This window comes from Calonectris borealis, chromosome 10 (assembly GCF_964195595.1).
Source record: "Calonectris borealis chromosome 10, bCalBor7.hap1.2, whole genome shotgun sequence".
In the NCBI taxonomy this organism is placed as follows: domain Eukaryota; kingdom Metazoa; phylum Chordata; class Aves; order Procellariiformes; family Procellariidae; genus Calonectris; species Calonectris borealis.
In genome coordinates, this window is record NC_134321.1 from 20,078,516 (window position 1) to 20,097,433 (window position 18,918).

Genomic DNA, 18,918 nt, shown 5'->3' on the forward strand with positions numbered 1-18,918 from the left:
ACGGAAAGTGCCCTGCCTGTTACTTCCATCCTATTTATTGTGCTTTTATATAAACGCCGCTTCCTCGCTGCGTGGGGGGACACGTGCGCAGCGGGCTGCCTCGCCGCAACCCCGGGGCACGGGAGGAGCTCCGTGATGCTCAGGGGAGGACACGAGGGGACACCCAACCCGCACCTCTGACCAGGTGTCCCTTGGCTTTGCAGGTGGGGGGGCTGCAGTCGAGCCCGCTGGCACGCAAGGTGAAGCGGACGCTGCCCAGCCCGCCGCCCGAGGAGCCCCACGTCCCCCTGGCCAGCCCGGCCGCCCCCCAGCTCTACCTGAGCAGCCTGGCCCCCAAGGCCACCGCGCCGGTCACCAAGGCCAGCCTGCTGAAGGAGCTGGACCGCGACCTGAAGCTGGTGGAGCATGAGGCCACCAAGCTGCGGAAGAAGCAGGCGGAGCTGGATGAGGAGGAGAAGGAGATCGACGCCAAGCTGAAGTACCTGGAGCTGGGCATCACCCAACGCAAGGAGTCGCTGCTGAAGGAGCGGGGGGGCGGGCGGGACCACCCCTACCTGCGCTGCCCCGGGGACCGCCGCGACTACCTGTCTGACAGTGAGCTGCACAGCCTGCGCCTCGCTGCCTACGACGGCGCCGGCCTGCGCCCCGTGCCCGCCGGGCAGTACCCCGACTTCGCCGCCGCCACCGCCTCCTACGGCGCCTACCCATACCCCGCCCCGCAGGGCCCCGCCGCCTTCCCGCCGGCGCGCCTGCAGCCCCCCCAGTACCCTGTGGCCAGCACCTCGCAGGACGGCTTGCCGGCGGCCCCACTGCCCACCTTCGCCTCGCCCGGCGCTTTCCCAGCCCCCGGCGCCGTGTACCCGGAGCTGGGCATCCCAGGCCAGCCGGGCTTCCGGCCCCAAAACCCTTACCAAGCCCCGAGCGCCTTCGCCGGGGTGGCCACCGTGCCGGCGGCGCAGCCCGCCCTCTTCCAGAGCCCGGCGGAGATGGCCAGTGGGCACCAGAAGCCGCGGCAGACCTCACTGGCCGACCTGGAGCAGAAGATCCCCACCAACTACGAGGTCATCGGCGCGGCCACCAGCGCCTCTGCCGTCCCCGATGTCACCTTCAGCACCGCGACGGCCAGCAGTGGCTACGAGCAGTACAAGGCGCCCGAGGCCCGGCCGGCTGAGAGAGCCAGTGTGGCGCAGGGCCCCTCGGCCAGCTTCTCCTCTGAGTCCCTCTACACCAGCCTGGAGCAGAACATCCCTCGTAACTACGTGATGATCGAGGACATCAGCGAGCTCACCAAGGAGAGCCCGGCGGTGGAGGGGCAGAAAGCGGAGCCAGCGGGCACGGGCGCCGACGGCCGCCACGGCAGAGAGAAGAGCGAGCTGGGGGATGCCGAGGGCTCCGGCCGGCCCTGCTGCTACACCAAAGCTGAGGAGGAGTCTGAGGACGACATCTATGACCACCATGGCCCCGACCATCGAGGGAAGAACAGCTACCACCGGGGCGCGGAGAGCAATGGCAGGGTGTCAGGGAGCTCCGCTGGCTCGTCCTACTACTACGGGGACGGCGAGTACCGGCACTCCTCGCGGGCAGACAAGCACGGCTCCAGTGTGGCACTGCCAAAGCATTCGTCCAAGAACTTGGCGCCTGCTGTTGTCTCCTCGAAGCGCAGCAAGCACAGGAAGCAGGGCATGGAGCAGAAGATCTCCAAGTTCTCCCCCATCGAAGAAGCCAAAGACGTGGAGTCAGACCTAGCCTCCTACGCGGCAACGACCTCAGTTGGCAGCAGCAACGTGGCCTCCAGGGCCAAGAAGCTGCAGGAGGAGATCACCTATGGCCTGAAGAAGAACGTCTACGAGCAGCAGAAGTACTACGGTGTCTCCAGCCGGGATCTGGTGGACGAGGAGGAGCGGGTCTACTCCACCGGCAGCAGAACCCGCTCCTCCGGCTATGGGGTGGAAAAGTCCTCCGGCCGGGAGGCAGGCGGCCGGAGCAAGTCCTACGAGCGGGAGGGTGCGGAGCGCTCCCAGAAAGGCGGCTCCAAGCCCTCGTCCCTCGGCATGAGCCAGAGCCGCGGGCGGGCGCCCATCCGCACGCAGCCCTCGGAGGAGGAGAGCCCCGTCAGCCCCCTGGGGAAGGCGGTGGGGGGGCCACGTGCTGGGGGGGGGCCCGGCCCCCAGTCGACAGGGGACCCCTGCTCCCAGTTCTGCTCCAGCCACTCGTTGCCTGATGTGCAAGAGCACATCAAAGACGTGCCAAGGAGTCACTCGTACAAGCACGAGGAGGGCTACGGCATGGACGATGCCCATTGCGTTGTCTCGGACAGTGAAGGTAACGGCTCCCCGTGGTGACCACCCCAGAGCATGGCACTTCCCCGGGGCATGCCCGTCCGCTCGTGCGCAGAGACACTCTCACCGCCTCAGTTTGCTTGACACGTGCCTTCCTCCCCCCGCCCCGGGTGTTCGGTGTTAGCCGGTCCTGCACGGTCCCCCGCGCGCGTGCCCGCTGCTTGCCTCTCCCGCCTCATTGCATGGCTTCCGCCCAGGCGGCCCCGAGCGAGAGATTGACTGTGGTTTGTTTTTGGTTTCCGAAGCCTATCATTTGGGTCAGGAGGAGACAGACTGGTTTGATAAGCCCAGGGAGGCGCGGGCGGAGAGGGTCAGGCACTACGGTGGCCACTCTTCCTCGCAGAAGAGACCCCCGGTTAAGCACACCTACCACGACTACGACGAGCCCCCCGATGAGGACCCCTGGCAGCACAACGACTACCCCCAGCACCGTGAGCACCGGCACCACGGGGACTACGGGCGCCATGCTGGCACCTCCCGGCACGCCGGCGATGAGCCCCCACGTCGCTCGGCCAAGCAGCACCCGCGGGAGCCCGGCCGCCACGAGCCCCGCGGCCACGGGCCGTCGGCCGCCCCCAAGAAGGCTCAGCACCCCGAGCCCCGCACGCCTGCGCCCTACGGCCCCGGCTCCTCCGAGTACACCCCGCCGTCCCGCCCCGCCGCTCACCACCACGGCGCCGAGACTCCCAAGGCGCAGAAGCCCCCCCAGCCACACGGGCCGGCCACTCCAGCGCCGAAGCCGGAGCCCCTCGCACACGCGCAGCAGCCGGTGGCCAGGCAGCAGCAGGCAGGGCAGCAGGCGGCGCGGCAGCAGCCGGCGGCGCGGCAGGCTGCCCAGCCGGCAGGCTTGGCGCAGCCCGAGGCCAGGGGCAGGACGCAGGGACCCCCGTCGTCCCGGCCACCGCAGCAGCAGCCGGGGCCAGCCCAGCCGGCGGGGAAGGCGCCGGCCACGCTCCACGCACAGCCCGGCGGGCACCCAGCGCCGGCGGTAAGTAGGGGCTCGGCCGGCTCGGCTGCCTCCCCGCCCCACGGCTCTGCCCGGGACCGGCCCGGCTGGCCGAGGCCAAGGGCTGGCAGGGGAAGGATTGGGGACAGGAGCCATGGGGCAAGGCGTCTCCCACCTGTGTGCCCACCACGGCCACTCCTGGGTGCGGCGGGAGCAGCTGTCCCCACAAGGGGACCTGGGAGGGGACATCCCTGTGGCCTGGATCCCTCCCTGCAGCTTTTGGGACTGCGGGGCCATTTTCCCGCAGTGTTTGGGGGTTTCAGTGTCACCTCCCGGCCCGGGCCACCTGCAGAGGATGCTCTGCCAGGAGGGCGAGCCCTGAGAGCTGTTTTCCCTGTTCCAGCCGAAAGCGGAGCAGACGGACGCATCCAAACCCGCAGCAAAAGTGCCACAGCAGCCAGGGAGAGCGCCCGCGGCACAGCCCCTGGGAGCAGCAGGTCAGTGGGCCCGGCGGCACGGTGCCGTCCCCACCGCGCCGGCTGCCTGGCACCCCGGGGCTTCAGCCGAGCCCCGCCGGCCGGGCCCATCCCCTGCTAATGGTGGCTTCGTTTGTCCCCCAGCAGACGGCAAGGCCGGTCCGAGGGCGCCTGGGCCGCGTGGTCCCGCCGGCACAGCCACAGGGCAGCCCGGGGCGGAAGGGGAGAGCGTTTTCTCCAAAATCCTGCCGGGGGGGGCAGCGGAACAAGCAGGCAAACTGACTGAAGGTGAGGGCTGCTCTCGGGGACAGGGACGGGGCAGTGATGCTCTTCGGCACCGAGATGGGGCTGGGTGCCGCGGGGGTGGCCGGGAGCAGCCGGCGGGATGCGGTGCTCCCATGGTTTGGGGCAAAAGCAGCGGTTTGGGGGCCGGGGAGGTGGGCGGCCGGGTTGGCTGCGCCGTGCTGATGCCTCTCCCGGCTTCCCCGCAGCGGTGTCGGCTTTTGGCAAGAAGTTCACTTCGTTCTGGTGAGAGAACGGCACAAGGTGAGTGCAGCCGGCGCCGCGCGCTGCACCGTGGGCTCTCCCTGCCCCAGCCGCGCCTGACGCCCTCCCGCTCCCTCCCGCTCCCTCCTGCCACAGGAGTTTGGGAAGCGAGTGGAGATGAAGTCGTTGCAGTGGAAAAACCTATGAAGAAGCCAGTGAATTCAGCATGCGGCGCCGGACTCTGAGTATAACGGTGAGTGTCCGGGGCACAGCCACACACCGCCCCCCTCCATCGCACCGCTCCCCGCCATCGCATCCGTCCCCTCCATCACACCGGTCCCCTCCGCCATGCCATCCCCAGGGCTCCCGCGGCACCGCTGTCCCCCTTAGCACCCGCTGAGCCCTGCCCTGCCGCGCTCCCAGCCCCCGGGGTGAGAAGGACACGGCGCAGCCACGTCCCCTTCGCACCGGGCCACTCGTCCCCATCCTCATCCCCAAGCCAAGGCGTGGGGGCTTGGCCTTGTCCCCGGTCTTGGCAGCGCCGCGTGAGCCGATGCCATGTGGATGCTGGTGCAGACCCTGGGTTTGCGGGGAAGGTTTGGGCGGCCCGAGCTCTGTCCCGGGAGCCCGTCCAGCGCGGGGGCGGCAGCAGCTGCTCCGCCGGCAGCGCCTCTTGGCTCACTGCCGCCCGTTCGCTTGGGCCAGCGCTGCCGCTCGGCGGGGTCTCCTTCGCGGGGACGTCACCGCTCGGACTAACGCCTCTCTTTCTGTCTCTTGCAAGCTTTTGAAAGCAGGGCGATCCCTGGATGTTGGACCAAACGGCGGCCGAGCAGGAGCCTGGCAGACGCCCCGGGGCGGGCGCCCCCCACGCCTGGCGAGCAGCTCCGGCGCGGCACGCGGCGAGCCCCGGCGGCCGCCCCGAGGGGACGGGCCTGATCCGGACTGTCGGGTCAGGCCCTGTAGGTGGGCCGTGGCCCTTTCTCAAGATTATACGCAGAGTTGCTCCCTCCGAACCCCAGCTCTGGCCTCTTCATAGGTTTTTCCCCCCCACCGCGAGCCGAGGGCTGGGCGCCGCGGGCGCTGCTCCTCCTTCCCAACCCCGTCCGCCCTGCCGGGGCCGTCCCCGCGCCCCCTGCACTGCGGCCCGCTCCCGGCCCCGCCGGGGAGCCCCCGGAGCGCGTCAGCTAGGACCTAACACTGTTTCACTACCGAAATACGAGGCCATAGGACTCTGACAGGCGGCATGGTCGGCCTTTGCCGACACGGCCGCCGGCCGGGCGCGCGTCCCGGCACGCGGCACCGCCCCGAAGCCATTGGAAGCATTGAAAGGGCCGCGCTCGCCCTCGCCACGCAGCCAGCGCGCCCGCCGCCGGGCACCCCTTTTCTTTCAAGAACAGCCTTAATCATCCCACTTTGATTTCTGTGTATACCTCATCTGCACCGGGGGGGGGGCACGGGGCGTCGTCGGGGGGGATCCTTTTTTCTCCGTTTCTCTGGGTTCATTTTATTTTGGTTTGGGTTTTGTTTTTTTTTTTTTAAACTTTATACCAAATCCTCTTCCCTCTTTGCTTTGTGCGATGAGTTAGCACACGGGCTGTCGTCTGTAGAAGCAATAGAGTGCAGGAGGCTACAAAAGAGCACAAATCCCGTGGAACAAGATCAGGAGAGCTTTGCCTCCGGCAGTATCCTTCCTCTTACTGTGCAATCCAAGTCCTTCTCAAGCCATTTTCCGGGGACGGCCGGCGCGGCGGCCGGCGGCCAAAGCCCGCTCGCCCTGCCAGGAGGGGGTTCCCAGGGGGGGAGAGGCAGCCCGAGGAGGGGGCTTGCCAGCGTACAGCCACGCGCCGCCCGCGCCCCGCCGCCTCCCTACGCCGGCAGCACCCCCCCGGTGCCCCCCACGGCGGGCGGCAGCCGCCCGCTCGCCCGCCTGATGTTCTATGCAACGAAATAACACGACTCCAGAACAAGACCTGTGAATAGCTAATCAGTTCAATGTCGCGCCTAAGGGTTTCATCGCAAAGCGTGCCGCCGAGCGACCCGATAACTACTCTTTATCGACCACCCGTGCGTATGAATTCGTGGCATGTTCGACCCACGGAGGGCCACTTTGCCAAAGGGCAGCCCTAGCGCCCGTGACCGTCTGTCCCGTCGTAGAGCATGGCTTGCTACTTCTCTGCACGGTTCCACCCGCCTTTCAGTGCTTGCTGTTCTTTGCCTGGACTTTTCTTTTTTTCTTTTCCATCAGTCCATCGCTGTACTGAAAGCTCTTAGCAGATTTATGCACTTGTTATCGAGGACCCGGTCGCCGTGGGAAGCCCACACTCTGTGGCAGGTCCCTCGCAGGGGGCTCTGCCTGTGCCCAAGGCTGGGGGAGAGGCCGGCGGCTGCGGGACAGGGGGGAGCACGGTGCTCCCGTGGGGCAGCCCCACGGAGGAGAGCCCCGGCCCTGCGCACACCCACCGCCCCTCCCCGCCGATGACAAGTGCATAGCCCGAGGGTGCCTCCTCCGGGCCCCCGGCCGCCCCTCGCGCTGTAAATACTTGTACAGTGTGTAAATCGCACGCGGGACCGAGACCCCCGCCGGGGCCCGTCTCGCCGCCCGAGCACATCCACCACCTCGCCTCCGTGCCCGCCAGGACCGGGGGCACGTAGCCCACCCTGCCGGGCCGGGCCCCCAGCCCAGATTGTGGCAGTCTGCTGGCCGGGGCGGGGGGACGGAGGGTGCAAAGACGAAGGGCCGAGCGCGGCCGGGTGCCGTTTCCAGCGGTAAGTGCGATGCCGGGTGCGCTCCCTCTGAACATTGTGACGGTGTGCGTGTCTGCTGTGCTCTGTGCCACCCGTAGTGACCCCGTACCGTGCCGTACCGTGCCGTACCGTGCCGTACCGCCCCCGCCGCTGTGTCGTGACTCCCTCCCAGAAGCTGCCCCCTCACCAGGTGTTTCTGTGGGAACAGAATAAAAAGGACTTGACACAAACCACGGACTGGCCCTGCTTCCTGCCTGCGGCGAGGGGGAGCGGGGGGCCTGGACCCCCGGCATGGTGGGGGCGGCCGGGCTGGGAGCCCCGTGGGCCTGGTTGGCACCAAGCGCTGGTGGGCTCTGCGGCCAGCACCCGCGGCTGCCGGGCAGTGGGGTTACTGTGGGCCCCAAGGGCCCGATCCCTCCCCCTGGCCGGGCTGCTGCGCTGGGGGGTAGCTGTGGGCCCCCAGGGCCCGATCCCCGCCAGCCGGCGCACGGAGCCCCTGTGCTGCAGCCACCTGCCGGGGAAACCACTCCGGCGCGGCCCAGAGGCTGCGGGGCCGCGCCCTGGCCCCTGGGTACGGCTTCAAACGGGGCCCCGCGGATGAACCGGTGTCTCTGGGTGGAGCGGCCGCCGGGCGAAGGCGGGGCCCAGCCGGGGTGAAGTGCGGACCCGAACCTAGCGGCCTTCGGCAGCGGCACCGCCCGCGCCCACCGGGGGGCGCCGTAGCGCGGGCGGCTGGCCGAGCGCCACAGCCAATGGGAGATGCCGCACGCCGCCGGCCACGCCCCCACCCAGGAAGTGCGGACGGTGGCTCCGCCCCCGCCTCGCCGCCGCGACATGGAGCCGCCGGTGAGGGGCTGCGGGGGGGGGGGGGGGCGGGAGAGGGGGGTGCGGTGACGTCACTGCCCCGGGAGCCCGCCACGCCCCACTGCCCCCCGCCGCCCCGCGCCCCGTCATTGCAACCCCGGGAGCCCCGTCCCGGGCATTGCCCCCTCCTTGCCCCGCCCGGTGACCCCCGGCACCCGCCTGCCCCCGCTGCTGCGGTGGCTCCCCCCGTGTCCCCGTAACTGCCCCCATACCCTCGTCCACCCCCGGTACCCCAATATCTGTCCCGGCTCTGCACCCCCAGTGCCCCCCGGCACCTTCCTAATCCCCCCCGTATCGCAATAGCTGCCCCAGCTCTGCAGCCCCACCACTGCCCCTGGTACCCCAGTAACTGCCCCAGTACCCCCCTAATCCCCGCTATGTACCCCAGTAACTGCCCTGGCTCTGCACCCCAGTACTGCCCCTGGCACTCCAGTAACTGCCCCAGTACCTCTGTACCCCACCTATACCCCAATAACTGCCCTGGCCCTGCACCCCCAGGCAGTGCCCCCAGTAAAACTGCCCCGGCTCTGCAACCCTGGTACTCCGGTAGCTGCCCCCGGTACCCCCCTGATGCCCCCCATGTACCCTGGTGCCCCAGTAACTGCCCCCCGTGCCCCACCACTCCCCGGTTAGCCCCCCCCGCGCCCCCAGCCAGCCCGGCGGGTCCCGCAGGTGCCGTTGAGCGCGGAGGAGATGGCGGAGCTGTACCAGGAGCTGAGCCGGCACCCGGGGCTCAGCGCTGCCAGCCTCGGCCCCGACGTCACCACCCAGTACGGGGGCAAGTACTGCAGCCTCTACACCGGTACGGGGATGGGGTGGCCCTCTGGGGAGCCCGGGGGTGTCCGTGGGGTCTCCGCCCGCCTGGCGGGGACGCGGCGGGTGTCCTCACCCCGCTCCTCGCAGAGTGGTCGCAGCGGGACCTGGCGCGGGCCGAGAACGTCAAGTTCTGCCGCCAGTACCTGATCTTCCACGACGGGGCCTCCATCGTCTACTCGGGGCCCGCCGGCACCTGCTCCGAGATCAAGGACGAGTGAGTCCCATCCTGTCCCCCGCACCGGCGTCCCCTCGGGGTGCGGATGGTGGGGGGCTGACAGGCACCCACCCACCCACAGGCTGCTGAGCCGGGAGTCCCCCAGCGGGGCGCTGAAGGCCGTCCTGCGCAAGGTCCCCGGCAAGGAGAAGGAGAAGGAGAAGCAGTTCCTGGAGGTGAGGAGGGGGCCGGGGGGGGCCGGATCCACGCTGGGGCTCAGGGTCGGATCCACGCTGCGGCTCGGGGCCGCCCCGGCGTCTCTGCCCCCAGGTCTGGGATCAGAACCGCAAGGTGAAGAGCATCGACCTGACGGCGCTGGACAAGCACGGCAGCGTCTACGACGATGGTGAGGGGCCAGGGGATGCCGAGGGACGTGGGGTCCCAGGGGGACGGGGTGGCCGGTGCCTGACCCGCCCCTGCAGACCAGTTTGGCTGCCTGGCCTGGTCACACTCGGAGACCCACCTGCTCTACGTGGCGGAGAAGAAGCGTCCCAAGGCCGAGTCCTTCTTCCAGAGCAAAGCCCCCGAGCTGGGCCCCTCCGACGAGGACGCGGGGCACCCCGGGAAGGATGACGCACCCCTCAAGGTGGGGTCCCCCAGCCCCGGGCCGGTGGGGGCTGGTGGGAGCAGCCATGGGGCTGACGGGACTGTGCTGCAGGGCGAGCAGTTCGTGTACTACGAGGACTGGGGGGAGGCGCTGAGCACCCGCAGCGTGCCCGTCCTCTGCGCCCTGGACATCGAGGGCAGCAGCATCTCAGTGCTGGAGGGCGTCCCGGAGCACCTTTCTCCCGGCCAGGTCAGGATGGGGTGCCCTGGGGAACCGGAGCAGGGAGGTTTCGGGGGGCAGCGGTGGGCTGAACCGCTCTCCCCCCTCCTCTCCCCGCAGGCTTTCTGGTCCCCCGGCGACACCGGCGTGGTGTTCGTGGGCTGGTGGCACGAGCCCTTCCGCCTGGGACTGCGGCACTGCACCAACCGCCGGTGAGTCCCCGTGGGGCACCCCACCCCACAGCCAGGCCCCCCGCCCCTGCGGTGACACCCGTCTCTGCCGGCAGGTCAGCGCTCTTCTACGTGGACCTGACGGGAGGGAGATGCGGTGAGCAGCACGCGCCCCAACCTCGCCGGCGCCCCGGCTCCCCGCAGCCCCTCACCGTCCCCTCATGCCTGTGCAGAGCTGCTCTCCGAGGACACCAGGGCCGTGTGGTCCCCGCGGCTCAGCCCCGATCGCTGCCGCATCGTCTACCTGGAGAACGACGCCCTGGGGCCCCACCAGCAGTGCAGCCGCCTCCGCATGGTGAGTGGCACTGGGGGGACACTGGGAAGGTGACGGGGTGCCCGTGCCGGGGCAGGGGCTGGCAGGAAGGTGGTGGTGCCCCCTCCCCGGGTGGCAGCGGGGGCAGGCAGGCTGCGACCCTGCAAAACTCACCCCATGCCATGTCTCCCGCAGTACGACTGGTACACCAAGCACACCAGCACGGTGCTGGAGGCCGTGCCGCGGCAGGCGTGGGGTGAGTACAGCCCCGGGGGCGGCGGGAGAGGCGCGGGGGGGTGCTGAGCACCGCCCCTCTCCTTACAGGCACCTTCCCGGGCATCTACTGCGGCGCTCTGCCGGGGCTGTGCTGGGCGGCCGACAGCCGCAGGCTCGTGCTGGATACGGCCCAGCGCAGCCAGCAGGTGAGGGCTGCTGTGCCGGATCGGCAGGGGGGCACGCAGGGGGGCTGGGCAGGGTCAGGGCTGCGCTGGACTCTGCCCTCATGCCCCTAGGACGTGTTCGTGGTGGACACGGTGACGGGCGCCACGACCTCGCTGACGGCTGGTGAGTGCCAGGCTGGCGCGGCCATGCCGGGGCTGGGGCTGGGGAGGGGGGCACGCCTGCAGGTCTGACCCCCCCAGCTTCCTCCCCAGATGCTCCCCAGGGAAGCTGGTCTGTCCTCACCATCGACCGGGACATCTTGGTGGCCAGGTTCTCCACCCCTAGCTGCCCCCCCACGCTGGTAAGGTGACACCCCCCCTTCTCAGCACCCACCAGCCCCTCTCGGTGCCGGCACCGACGCTTCTACCCGCACAGAAAGTGGCCGTGCTGCCTGGCGCCGGCCGGGAGGCGCAGGCGCAGTGGGTCTGCCTGCAGGACGCACCCCCCGTGCCTGGCATCAGCTGGGGCATCCGCACCCTGCAGCCCCCCCCGGAGCAGGAGCACCCCCAGTATGGTGAGTGCCCTGGGGGGGCCGGGCTGGGCTCCACCGGCCCCGCCGAACCCTGACACCACCCACCCCGCCTCTGCAGGGGGCCTGGACTTCGATGCCATCCTGCTGCGCCCAAGCGAGGGCCCCGCTGCCCAGAAGCCCCCCCTTGTCGTCATGCCCCATGGTAAGAGCTTGCCCCCGGCTGCCGGGCCCCGGCCCCAGCCAGGCAGCGTCACCCCGCTTTGCCTTTGCCTTTCGCAGGGGGTCCCCACTCCGTCTTCACGGCCGGGTGGATGCTGTACCCGGCAGCGCTGTGCCGCATGGGCTTCGCCGTGCTGCTGGGTGAGTGATGCCAGGGGGCCGGGGCTGCTGGGTGGCACGGCTCCCGCAGTGGGGCGGGGGTGGGGGGAGGAAAGGCTCCAACGCTGCCCCCCCCCCAGTGAATTACCGCGGCTCGCTGGGCTTCGGCCAGGACAGCGTGGCCTCCCTGCCGGGCAACGTGGGCACGCAGGACGTGCGCGATGTGCAGGTATGGCTCCGGCACGCGGTCCTGGGGCACCCTGTACTCCTGCGGGTACCCCCAAGGAGGGAAAGCGGGGCCGCCTACTTCAGTGGGTGTCCCCCGTGGTGGCAGCTCTGCGTGGAGCGGGTGCTGCAGGAGGAGTCGCTGGACGCCGGCCGGGTGGCACTGGTGGGTGGCTCACACGGGGGCTTCCTGGCGTGCCACCTCCTCGGCCAGTTCCCCGACACCTACCACGCCTGCGTGGTCCGCAACCCCGTGGTGAACATCGCCTCCATGGTGGCCGCCACCGACATCCCTGACTGGTGAGTACCGCCGCCCCGGCCCCCCGCCGCCCCGGCCCTGCACGCGTCCCCGTCCCTCTCGCCCGCAGGTGCCTGACGGAGACGGGGCTGCCCTACGCGCCCGACACCCTGCCGGACCCGGCCCAGTGGACGGAGATGCTGTGCAAGTCACCGATGCGCTACGTCGACCAGGTACGTCCCCGTCCCCATCCCCGTCCCCGCCGGCAGTGCCGGCACCGAGGCTGTGCCACTCCCGCAGGTCCGCGCGCCCGTGCTGCTGATGCTGGGGGAGGACGACCGGCGCGTACCCCCCAAGCAGGGGCTGGAGTATTACCGTGCCCTCAAGGCCCGGGGGGTCCCCACACGGTGAGTGGGGTGCTGGGTGCCCGGGGAGGGCGGGGGGGTGCGGGCATGGCGCTAACCCCTCCTCTCCCCTCCAGGCTGCTCTGGTACCCGGGGAACAACCACACGCTGGCTGGCGTTGAGGCTGAAGCCGACGGCTTCATGAACATGGCGCTGTGGCTGCTCAAGCACCTGCGGTGCTAACGGTCCCCCGCCGCCTCCTCCCCCAATAAACGGTGTAGCTCAGCACCCCTGGTCTCTCTGATGGTGGTGCCAGTGCCGGTGTCACCTCCACTCCTGGTGGCCCAGGGGCTCGTGGCCACCAGACCCCCCTCCCACGCAGGGACGCGGTGTGTCACAGCAGAGGGTGAACCCTGCCCAGCCGCCCTGGGCACGGCAGCGCAGGGCAGCTGGAGAGCTGGCGTCGGCCAGGCCCCTCGCGCCGGGCTGCTCGCGCACGCCTTGGCAGCCTGCCTCGCCGCCGAGCAGCAGGCGCCGGCGGCCCAGCGCGGCGGAGCAAGGCCCCATGGCCTCAGGAACCGAGCGGGGCGCGGAGGTGGGCAGGGGAGGCTGGAGGGGGCTGCGTGGGTGGGCACAGCCCCGTTTCGGGGGGCGGGCGTGGGCAGAGGGGTGAGCTCGCCCCCTGCCAGCACGCCTCTCCCCCCGCCCAGGCGGCCGGCGGCCCTGCCGCCTGCTACCGGGAGCTGAGACGGTTCCCGGCCATCAGCCGTGCCGCCCTTGGCACTGCCACGGGGGGACAGACCTTCCTGCTCTACACCGGTGAGTCGCGGGCTCAGCCGCCCCGGTGCTCTCGGCCCGCGGGTCCGGTGCGGGCAGACGCTGACGGCCCCCTCCCGCAGAGTGCAGCCGCCCCGACCTGCCCCGCCGCCGGCTCCTGCGCTTCAGCCGCCACTACAGCCTGCGGCGCACGGGCGGCGGCGGCCTCGCCGTCAGCCGGGCAGCGCTCAGCGCCGAGATCCCCAACCAGTACGGCACGGACAGGCTGCGGGATGGGGCGGCGTGGCTGGTGCATGTGGTGTGGCCGGTGCCCGTGGCGTGGCACGTGCCCACAGCATGGCGGGTGCCCGGGCCCACCGCAGCCTCCCTCCCTCCCTCCCGCCCGCAGGCTCCTCAGCCAGGACTCGCCCACGGGGCAGCACCGCGCCGTGCTCAGCCGCTGCCCGCAGCAGGGCCACGAGCTGCTGGAGGTAACGCGGGCTGCCCCAGTCACGGCAGCCTCGGGGCTCACCGGGGTGCCTGAGTGCCAGCGCAGGGCCGTGGTGTGCCGGTGCTGACCCCCGTGCCCCCAGGTGTGGGGTGGCAGCGGGCGCAGCCACAGTGTGGATCTCACGGCGCTGGGGAAGCACGGGGAGGTCTACACGGAGGGTAGGGCCCCTGCCCAGAACACAGGCGAAGGCGGCACGGCCGGCGGCCCCAGTGCCTGCCCGGTGCCCGGCTGTGCCTGCGCCAGGCTGGGCTTTGGCACCCTCCTACCGTGCCAGGGCCCTTCGCCTGTCTGGCCTGGTCCCGCTCGGAGACGCGGCTCCTCTACGTGGCTGAGAAGAGCCGGCCCAAACCACGGCCCCCCTGCCCCTGGGACGTGCCGGGAGCCGCCAGGCCGGCGGCGGAGGACGAAGATGAGGAGGTGGGTGCCATGAGCCCCGTGAGTGTGCAGAGCACCCCATGAGTGTGCTCTGCGCCCCACGAGCGTGCCGTGCACCCCATGAGCGTGCCGTGCACGCTGTGAGTGCACCCCATAAGTATGCTGTGCACCCCATGAGTGTGCCATGCACCCCATGAGCGTGCCGTGCACCCCGTGAGCGTGCCGTGCACCCCGTGAGCATGCCGTGCACCCCGTGAGCGTGCCATGCACCCCATGAGCGTGCCGTGCACCCCATGAGCGTGCTATGTGCCCCATGAGCATGCTGTGCACCTTGTGAGTGTGCCATGCACGCCGTGAGCTTGCCATGCACGCTGTGAGCATGCTGTGCACCCCATCAGCACACCGTGCACCCCATGAGCATGCCGTGCACCCCATAAGCGTGCCATACACCCCACGAGCGTGCCATGCATGGAGCCCTATGTCTGGGGCCACCAGCCGTGGGGCTGACAGGGCTGTGCCGCAGGGCGAGCAGTTCGTGTACCGCGAGGACTGGGGGGAAGCACTCAGCACCTGCAGCGTGCCCGTTCTCTGCGCCCTGGACCTGGAGGGCAGCAGCGTCTCGGTGCTGGAGGGCGTCCCGGAGCACCTCTCCCCTGGCCAGGTCAGGACGGGGTGCAGGGAGAGCCCTGGGGGGGCCAGTCTGGGGGCTGTGGGACGAGCCCGGCTGTCACACAGGCCCTGTGGTCCCCGGATGACCGCGGCGTGGTGTTCGTGGGCTGGTGGCATGAGCCCTTCCGCCTGGGGCTGAGCGCCTGCTCCAACAGGAGGTGGGTCCCCGCCGGCACCCAGCGCCGTGTCAGGATGCCCACCCTGTGCTGGCACGGCAGGGGCTCAGCACGGCCGCGGGGCTCCAGCCTGACCCGCGCCTTCTCCTCAGGTCAGGGATTTTCCACTTGGACCTGGCCAGTGGGCGCTGCGGTGAGCGCCGGAGGTGCGGGGGGTGCCCTGGGTCCCAGGGGTGCCCGGGGTGCTGACCCCCTGCCACCCGCAGAGCTGCTGTCAGCCGAGCACCGCGCTGCCTGTTCCCCCCGGCTGAGCCCCGACGGCCGGCGCCTGCTCTACCTGGAGGGGGGCCTGGGGGGGCCCCACCGGCAGTGCCTGCACCTGCGCATGGTGAGCGGGGCCCTGCGGGCACAGGGCACGGCCGTGCCACCCTGAGCTGCCGGTACAGGACCCGGCCCAGGATGTTACAGCCACTCCCCGGCCGGGATGGGGGGGTGGGCTCGTCCCTCAATCTCCCTGCCTCAGTTTCCCCGGCGGGGTCCTGTCCCTGACCACTGGCTCTCCCCAGCTCACCTGGCAGACGAGGCAGTCGGTGACGGTGCTCGACGTGGTGCAGGAGCCCACAGAAGGTGAGTGTGGGGTGGTGGGCAGGGCTGGGCGCTGCTGGGGCGCTGGGACCCCCCCATACTGGGTACCCATAGCCCCGTCTCACCAGCACTCTGCCACACTCACAGCCTTCGCCGGGCTCTACGCCGAGACTCTGCCATTGCGGTGCTGGGCGGCCGACAGCCGGCGAGCCGTGCTGGGCACCCCGCAGCGCAGCCGCACAGTGAGCCCTGGGGACGGGGACGGGGGACGGGGACGTGGGCCCTGCACCCCGTGGTGACGCAGCTGCCTGTGCTCTGCCCCCTCGCAGGACCTGCTGCTCGTGGACACGGAGGGGGCCACCGTCACCAACCTGACGGCAGGTATGTGGCGCCGGGCCGCCCGCGGTGCCCTGGTGAGCATCTGCCAGCACCAGCATGCTCTCTGTCCCCAGGGTTGCCCGAAGGGTGCTGGGAGCTGCTCACCCTCCAGTGGGACCTGCTGGTGGCCACCCGCTCAGCCCCGCACCGCCCGCCCAGCCTGGTGAGCAGAGCCCCGGCACCGCGCGGCACAGCGTGACACGGCACGGCAATGCGCAGCCAGCCAGGCACAGCACGGCACGGCATGACCGGGCACAGCGTGGCGTGGTGCCGCATGGCACGGCGTGACCGGGCACAGCGTGGCGTGGTGCCGCATGGCACGGCATGACCGGGCACAGCGTGGCGTGGTGCCGCACGGCAGGTTGACCCCGGCTGGACGCCGAGGTCCCACCAGAGCCGCTGTCACTGCCCTCCTCAGCTGGGCAGGGGAGAGAAAATCGGAGGAAGGGGGCGTAGGTTGAGATGAGGACAGGGAGATCACTCAGCGGTTTCCATCACGGGCAAACCAGACTTGACTTGGGGAAAAATTAATTTAATTTATTACCAATCAACTCAGAGTAGGATAATAAGAAATAAAAACTGAAACACCTTCCCCCCCCCCGCCTTCTTCCCGGGCTCAGCTTCACTCCCGAATTCTCTCCCTCCTCCCCGCAGCGGCGCAGGGGGACGGGGATGGGGCTGCGGCCGGGTCATCGCATGTCTCTGCCGCTCCGTCCTCCTCAGGGGGAGGACCCCTCGCTCTCTTCCCCTGCTCCAGCGTGGGGTCCCTCCACGGGAGACAGTCCTCCACGAACTGCTCCAGCGTGGGTCCCCCACGGGGTCACAAGTCCTGCCAGCAAACCTGCTCCAGCCTGGGCTCCTCTCTCCACGGGACCACAGGTCCTGCCAGGAGCCTGCTCCAGCGTGGGCTTCCCACAGGGTCACAGCCTTCTTTGGGCACCCACCTGCTCCACCGTGGGTTCCTCCCCGGGCTGCAGGTGGATATCTGCTCCACCATGGACCTCCACGGGCTGCGGGGGGACAGCCTGCCCCACCATGGTCTTCTCCAGGGGCTGCAGGGGAACCTCTGCTCCGGCACCCGGAGCACCTCCTCCCCTCCGTCTCCACCGACCTTGGTGGCTCCAGGGCTGTTTCCCTCACGTACTCTCACTCCTCTCTCCCCCTCCAGTTGCGCAGGTTTTTTTCTCCTTCTTAAATACGTTATCCCAGAGGCGCTACCACCGTCACTGATGGGCTCGGCCTTGGCCAGCGGCCGGTCCGTCTTGGAGCCGGCTGGCACTGGCACTCGGCCATGGGGGAAGCTTCTAGCAGCTTCTCATAGCAGCCACCCCTGTAGCCCCCCCTGCTACCAAACCCTTGCCACGCAAACCCAATACACGTGGCAAAACGCGGTGTGGCATGGCACGGCGTGGCATGGCACAGCCAGGCACAGCTCAGGACAGCGTGGCACGGCACAGAAGAGCTTGGCATGGCCAGGCACTGTGCAGCATGGCATGGCACAGCGGGCCAGGGCCAGGTACAGCATGGCACGGCCAAGGACAGCACGGCATGGCACAGAGCAGTATGACCAGGCACAGCATGGCACATCCACGCACGGCTTGAGATGGCACAGCACGGCATGGCACAGCACAGGACAGCACCACAGAGCACCAGAGCACTGGGACTGTGGGCACTTTGGGGCTGATTACACCCCAGCAGGGGCCAGGGTCCCCCAGTGCCACCCAGTGCCTGTCCCCAGGTGGTGGCGGTGCTGCCGCCGGCGGGCCAGGAGCTGCCCCTCCACTGGGTGCCGGTGGAGGACACCCCAACGGTGCCCGGTGTCACCTGGAAGACCCTGATAGTCCAGCCACCCTGCAGCGGGCAGAGCCCCACTGCGCACGGTGAGCGCCCGGGGGCCCCTGTTGTGCCTGGGTGCTGCCTGGGTGCCAGGGACCCTCGGGTGCAGGGGGGTGGGCAGGGTGCCGGGTGCCCAGGCTGGTGGGTGCTGAGTGGGACCCCTTCCCTGGCACAGGCGCCCAGGCCTTTGAGGCCCTGCTGCTGAGCCCGACGGACGGCACAGCGCCGCATCCCCTCGTCGTGTGTCCCCACGGTGAGTGAGGGGACGGCAGGGACGCCCCATGGCGCTGGTGGCACCCTGGGTGATGTCCCCACTGGCCCCAGGTGGACCCCACGCCGTCTTCGATGCCCGCTGGCGCCCGAGCATGGCCGCACTGTGCCAGCTGGGCTTCGCCGTGCTCCTGGGTGAGTGCCGGGGAGCCCAGGGACCTGTGGTCCCCGTGCCCTGCTGGGGACGTGGCACCCGTGGCACCCATGTTCCCTGTCTCCCCAGTGAACTACCGTGGCTCCCTGGGCTTCGGCCAGGCCAGCATCAACTCCCTGCTCTCCCGCGTGGGTGAGCAGGACGTGGCGGACACCCAGGTGAGGGGCGGTGGGCTGGGGGGTGCCAGGGGATGCCGCTGGGGGAGTGCAGATGTTTGGGTGCTGATGGCGGGTGCCCCACGGGAGCAGCTGGCGGTGGAGCAGGCGCTGCGCAGCGAGCCCCTGGACCCGCACCGCCTGGCCCTGCTGGCTGGCTCCCACGGAGCCTTCATCGCCCTCCACCTCCTCGCCCGTCAGCCCGAGCGCTACCAAGCCTGCGCCTTGCGCAGCCCCGTCTCCAACCTGGCCGCGCTGCTGGGCACCTCCGACATCCCTGACTGGTGAGTACCACCCCCCCACCCTGTGCCGTGCCGTGCCACATCCCCACGGCACCCACCAGCACCTCCATGCCGCAGGCGCTACGCCTCCCTGGGGCTGCCCTACTCCTTCGAGCGGGTGCCCCGTGCCCAGGAGGTGGCCACCATGCTGCTGCGCTCGCCCATCGCCCAGGCGGCCCGGGTAAGGCAGGGGCAGGATGGGTGCGGGGTGCCAGGCACAGGGTGCCGGGCACCCACTGCCAGCTGTGCCGCAGGTGCGGACGCCGGTGCTGCTGTGCGTGGGTGCCCGAGACCGGCGCGTCAGCCCCACGCAGGCGCTGGAGCTGTACCGGGTGCTGCGGGCCAGGGGGGTGCCGACACGGTGAGTGGGGTGCAGGGGCGTGGGAGCGGGGAGGGCGCCCCGGGGCGCTGGCTGAGCACCCCCCATCCGGCCCCGCAGGCTGCTCTGGTACCCGGAGGGCGGCCACGTGCTGGCCGGCGTGGAGACGGAGGCCGACGTCTTCGGGAACTGCGCCCGCTGGCTCCTCCGGTACCTGGGCCAGCCCCGGCGGGACGGGACGGGCCGACACAGCCCCTAGCACCCGCGGTGCCACTGTGGCTGTGCCAGCCTCGGGGTGACCGCCGGCCCTGGGGACCACACCAGGACCAGAGGAGGATGG

At 70.3% G+C, this 18,918-nt stretch overlaps 3 protein-coding genes across 6 annotated transcripts in view; all 3 read left to right on the forward strand.

The window, feature by feature from the left end:
• The window catches only part of BSN (bassoon presynaptic cytomatrix protein), a 95,376-nt gene extending 90,963 nt beyond the window's left edge, over positions 1-4,413 (forward strand). Inside the window, exons 6-10 of the mRNA XM_075159286.1 lie at positions 204-2,322; positions 2,585-3,327; positions 3,689-3,782; positions 3,906-4,049; positions 4,253-4,413. Of these exons, the coding sequence (XP_075015387.1) occupies positions 204-2,322; positions 2,585-3,327; positions 3,689-3,782; positions 3,906-4,049; positions 4,253-4,293 (3,141 nt within the window). The 3' untranslated portion in view covers positions 4,294-4,413. The remainder of the gene's footprint in view (positions 1-203; positions 2,323-2,584; positions 3,328-3,688; positions 3,783-3,905; positions 4,050-4,252) is intronic.
• A 3,375-nt stretch (positions 4,414-7,788) lies between these two features.
• On the forward strand, positions 7,789-12,461 carry LOC142086332 (acylamino-acid-releasing enzyme-like). Of its 4 annotated transcripts, none has more exons than XM_075159284.1 (22): positions 7,789-7,838; positions 8,529-8,658; positions 8,760-8,886; positions 8,969-9,062; positions 9,157-9,232; positions 9,309-9,472; positions 9,545-9,682; positions 9,773-9,864; positions 9,939-9,979; positions 10,056-10,177; positions 10,331-10,391; positions 10,460-10,557; positions 10,648-10,699; positions 10,789-10,877; positions 10,952-11,090; positions 11,167-11,250; positions 11,328-11,408; positions 11,507-11,595; positions 11,701-11,891; positions 11,960-12,062; positions 12,130-12,236; positions 12,311-12,461. In XM_075159284.1, the coding sequence occupies exons 1-22, from the start codon at positions 7,827-7,829 to the stop codon at positions 12,414-12,416; spliced, it is 2,196 nt and encodes a 731-aa protein (XP_075015385.1). In that variant the 5' UTR covers positions 7,789-7,826; the 3' UTR covers positions 12,417-12,461. The 4 variants fall into 4 exon arrangements, with proteins under 4 accessions (XP_075015385.1, XP_075015384.1, XP_075015386.1 ...); XM_075159285.1 differs by having other exon boundaries at positions 7,791-7,838; positions 8,508-8,658; XM_075159283.1 differs by having other exon boundaries at positions 11,960-12,236.
• A 15-nt stretch (positions 12,462-12,476) lies between these two features.
• LOC142086014 (acylamino-acid-releasing enzyme-like) lies at positions 12,477-18,837 on the forward strand. Its single transcript, XM_075158473.1, is given in 22 exon segments — positions 12,477-12,656; positions 12,658-12,768; positions 12,884-12,992; positions 13,073-13,199; positions 13,339-13,420; positions 13,523-13,598; positions 13,715-13,857; positions 14,339-14,487; positions 14,551-14,642; positions 14,753-14,988; positions 15,167-15,227; positions 15,333-15,427; positions 15,515-15,566; positions 15,638-15,726; positions 17,302-17,443; positions 17,575-17,652; positions 17,724-17,804; positions 17,893-17,981; positions 18,072-18,262; positions 18,338-18,440; positions 18,514-18,620; positions 18,699-18,837. Coding segments are annotated over 22 exon segments (2,532 nt in total).
• The last annotated feature ends 81 nt before the right edge of the window (positions 18,838-18,918 follow it).

Excerpts from the sequence above, each read along its gene's own strand:
- LOC142086332 (XM_075159282.1), top strand. Across the intron at positions 8,887-8,968 it reads TGCTCCGAGATCAAGGACGA|GCTGCTGAGCCGGGAGTCCC; the intron begins GTGAGTCCCATC and ends ACCCACCCACAG. Across the intron at positions 9,063-9,156 it reads AGGAGAAGCAGTTCCTGGAG|GTCTGGGATCAGAACCGCAA; the intron begins GTGAGGAGGGGG and ends CTCTGCCCCCAG.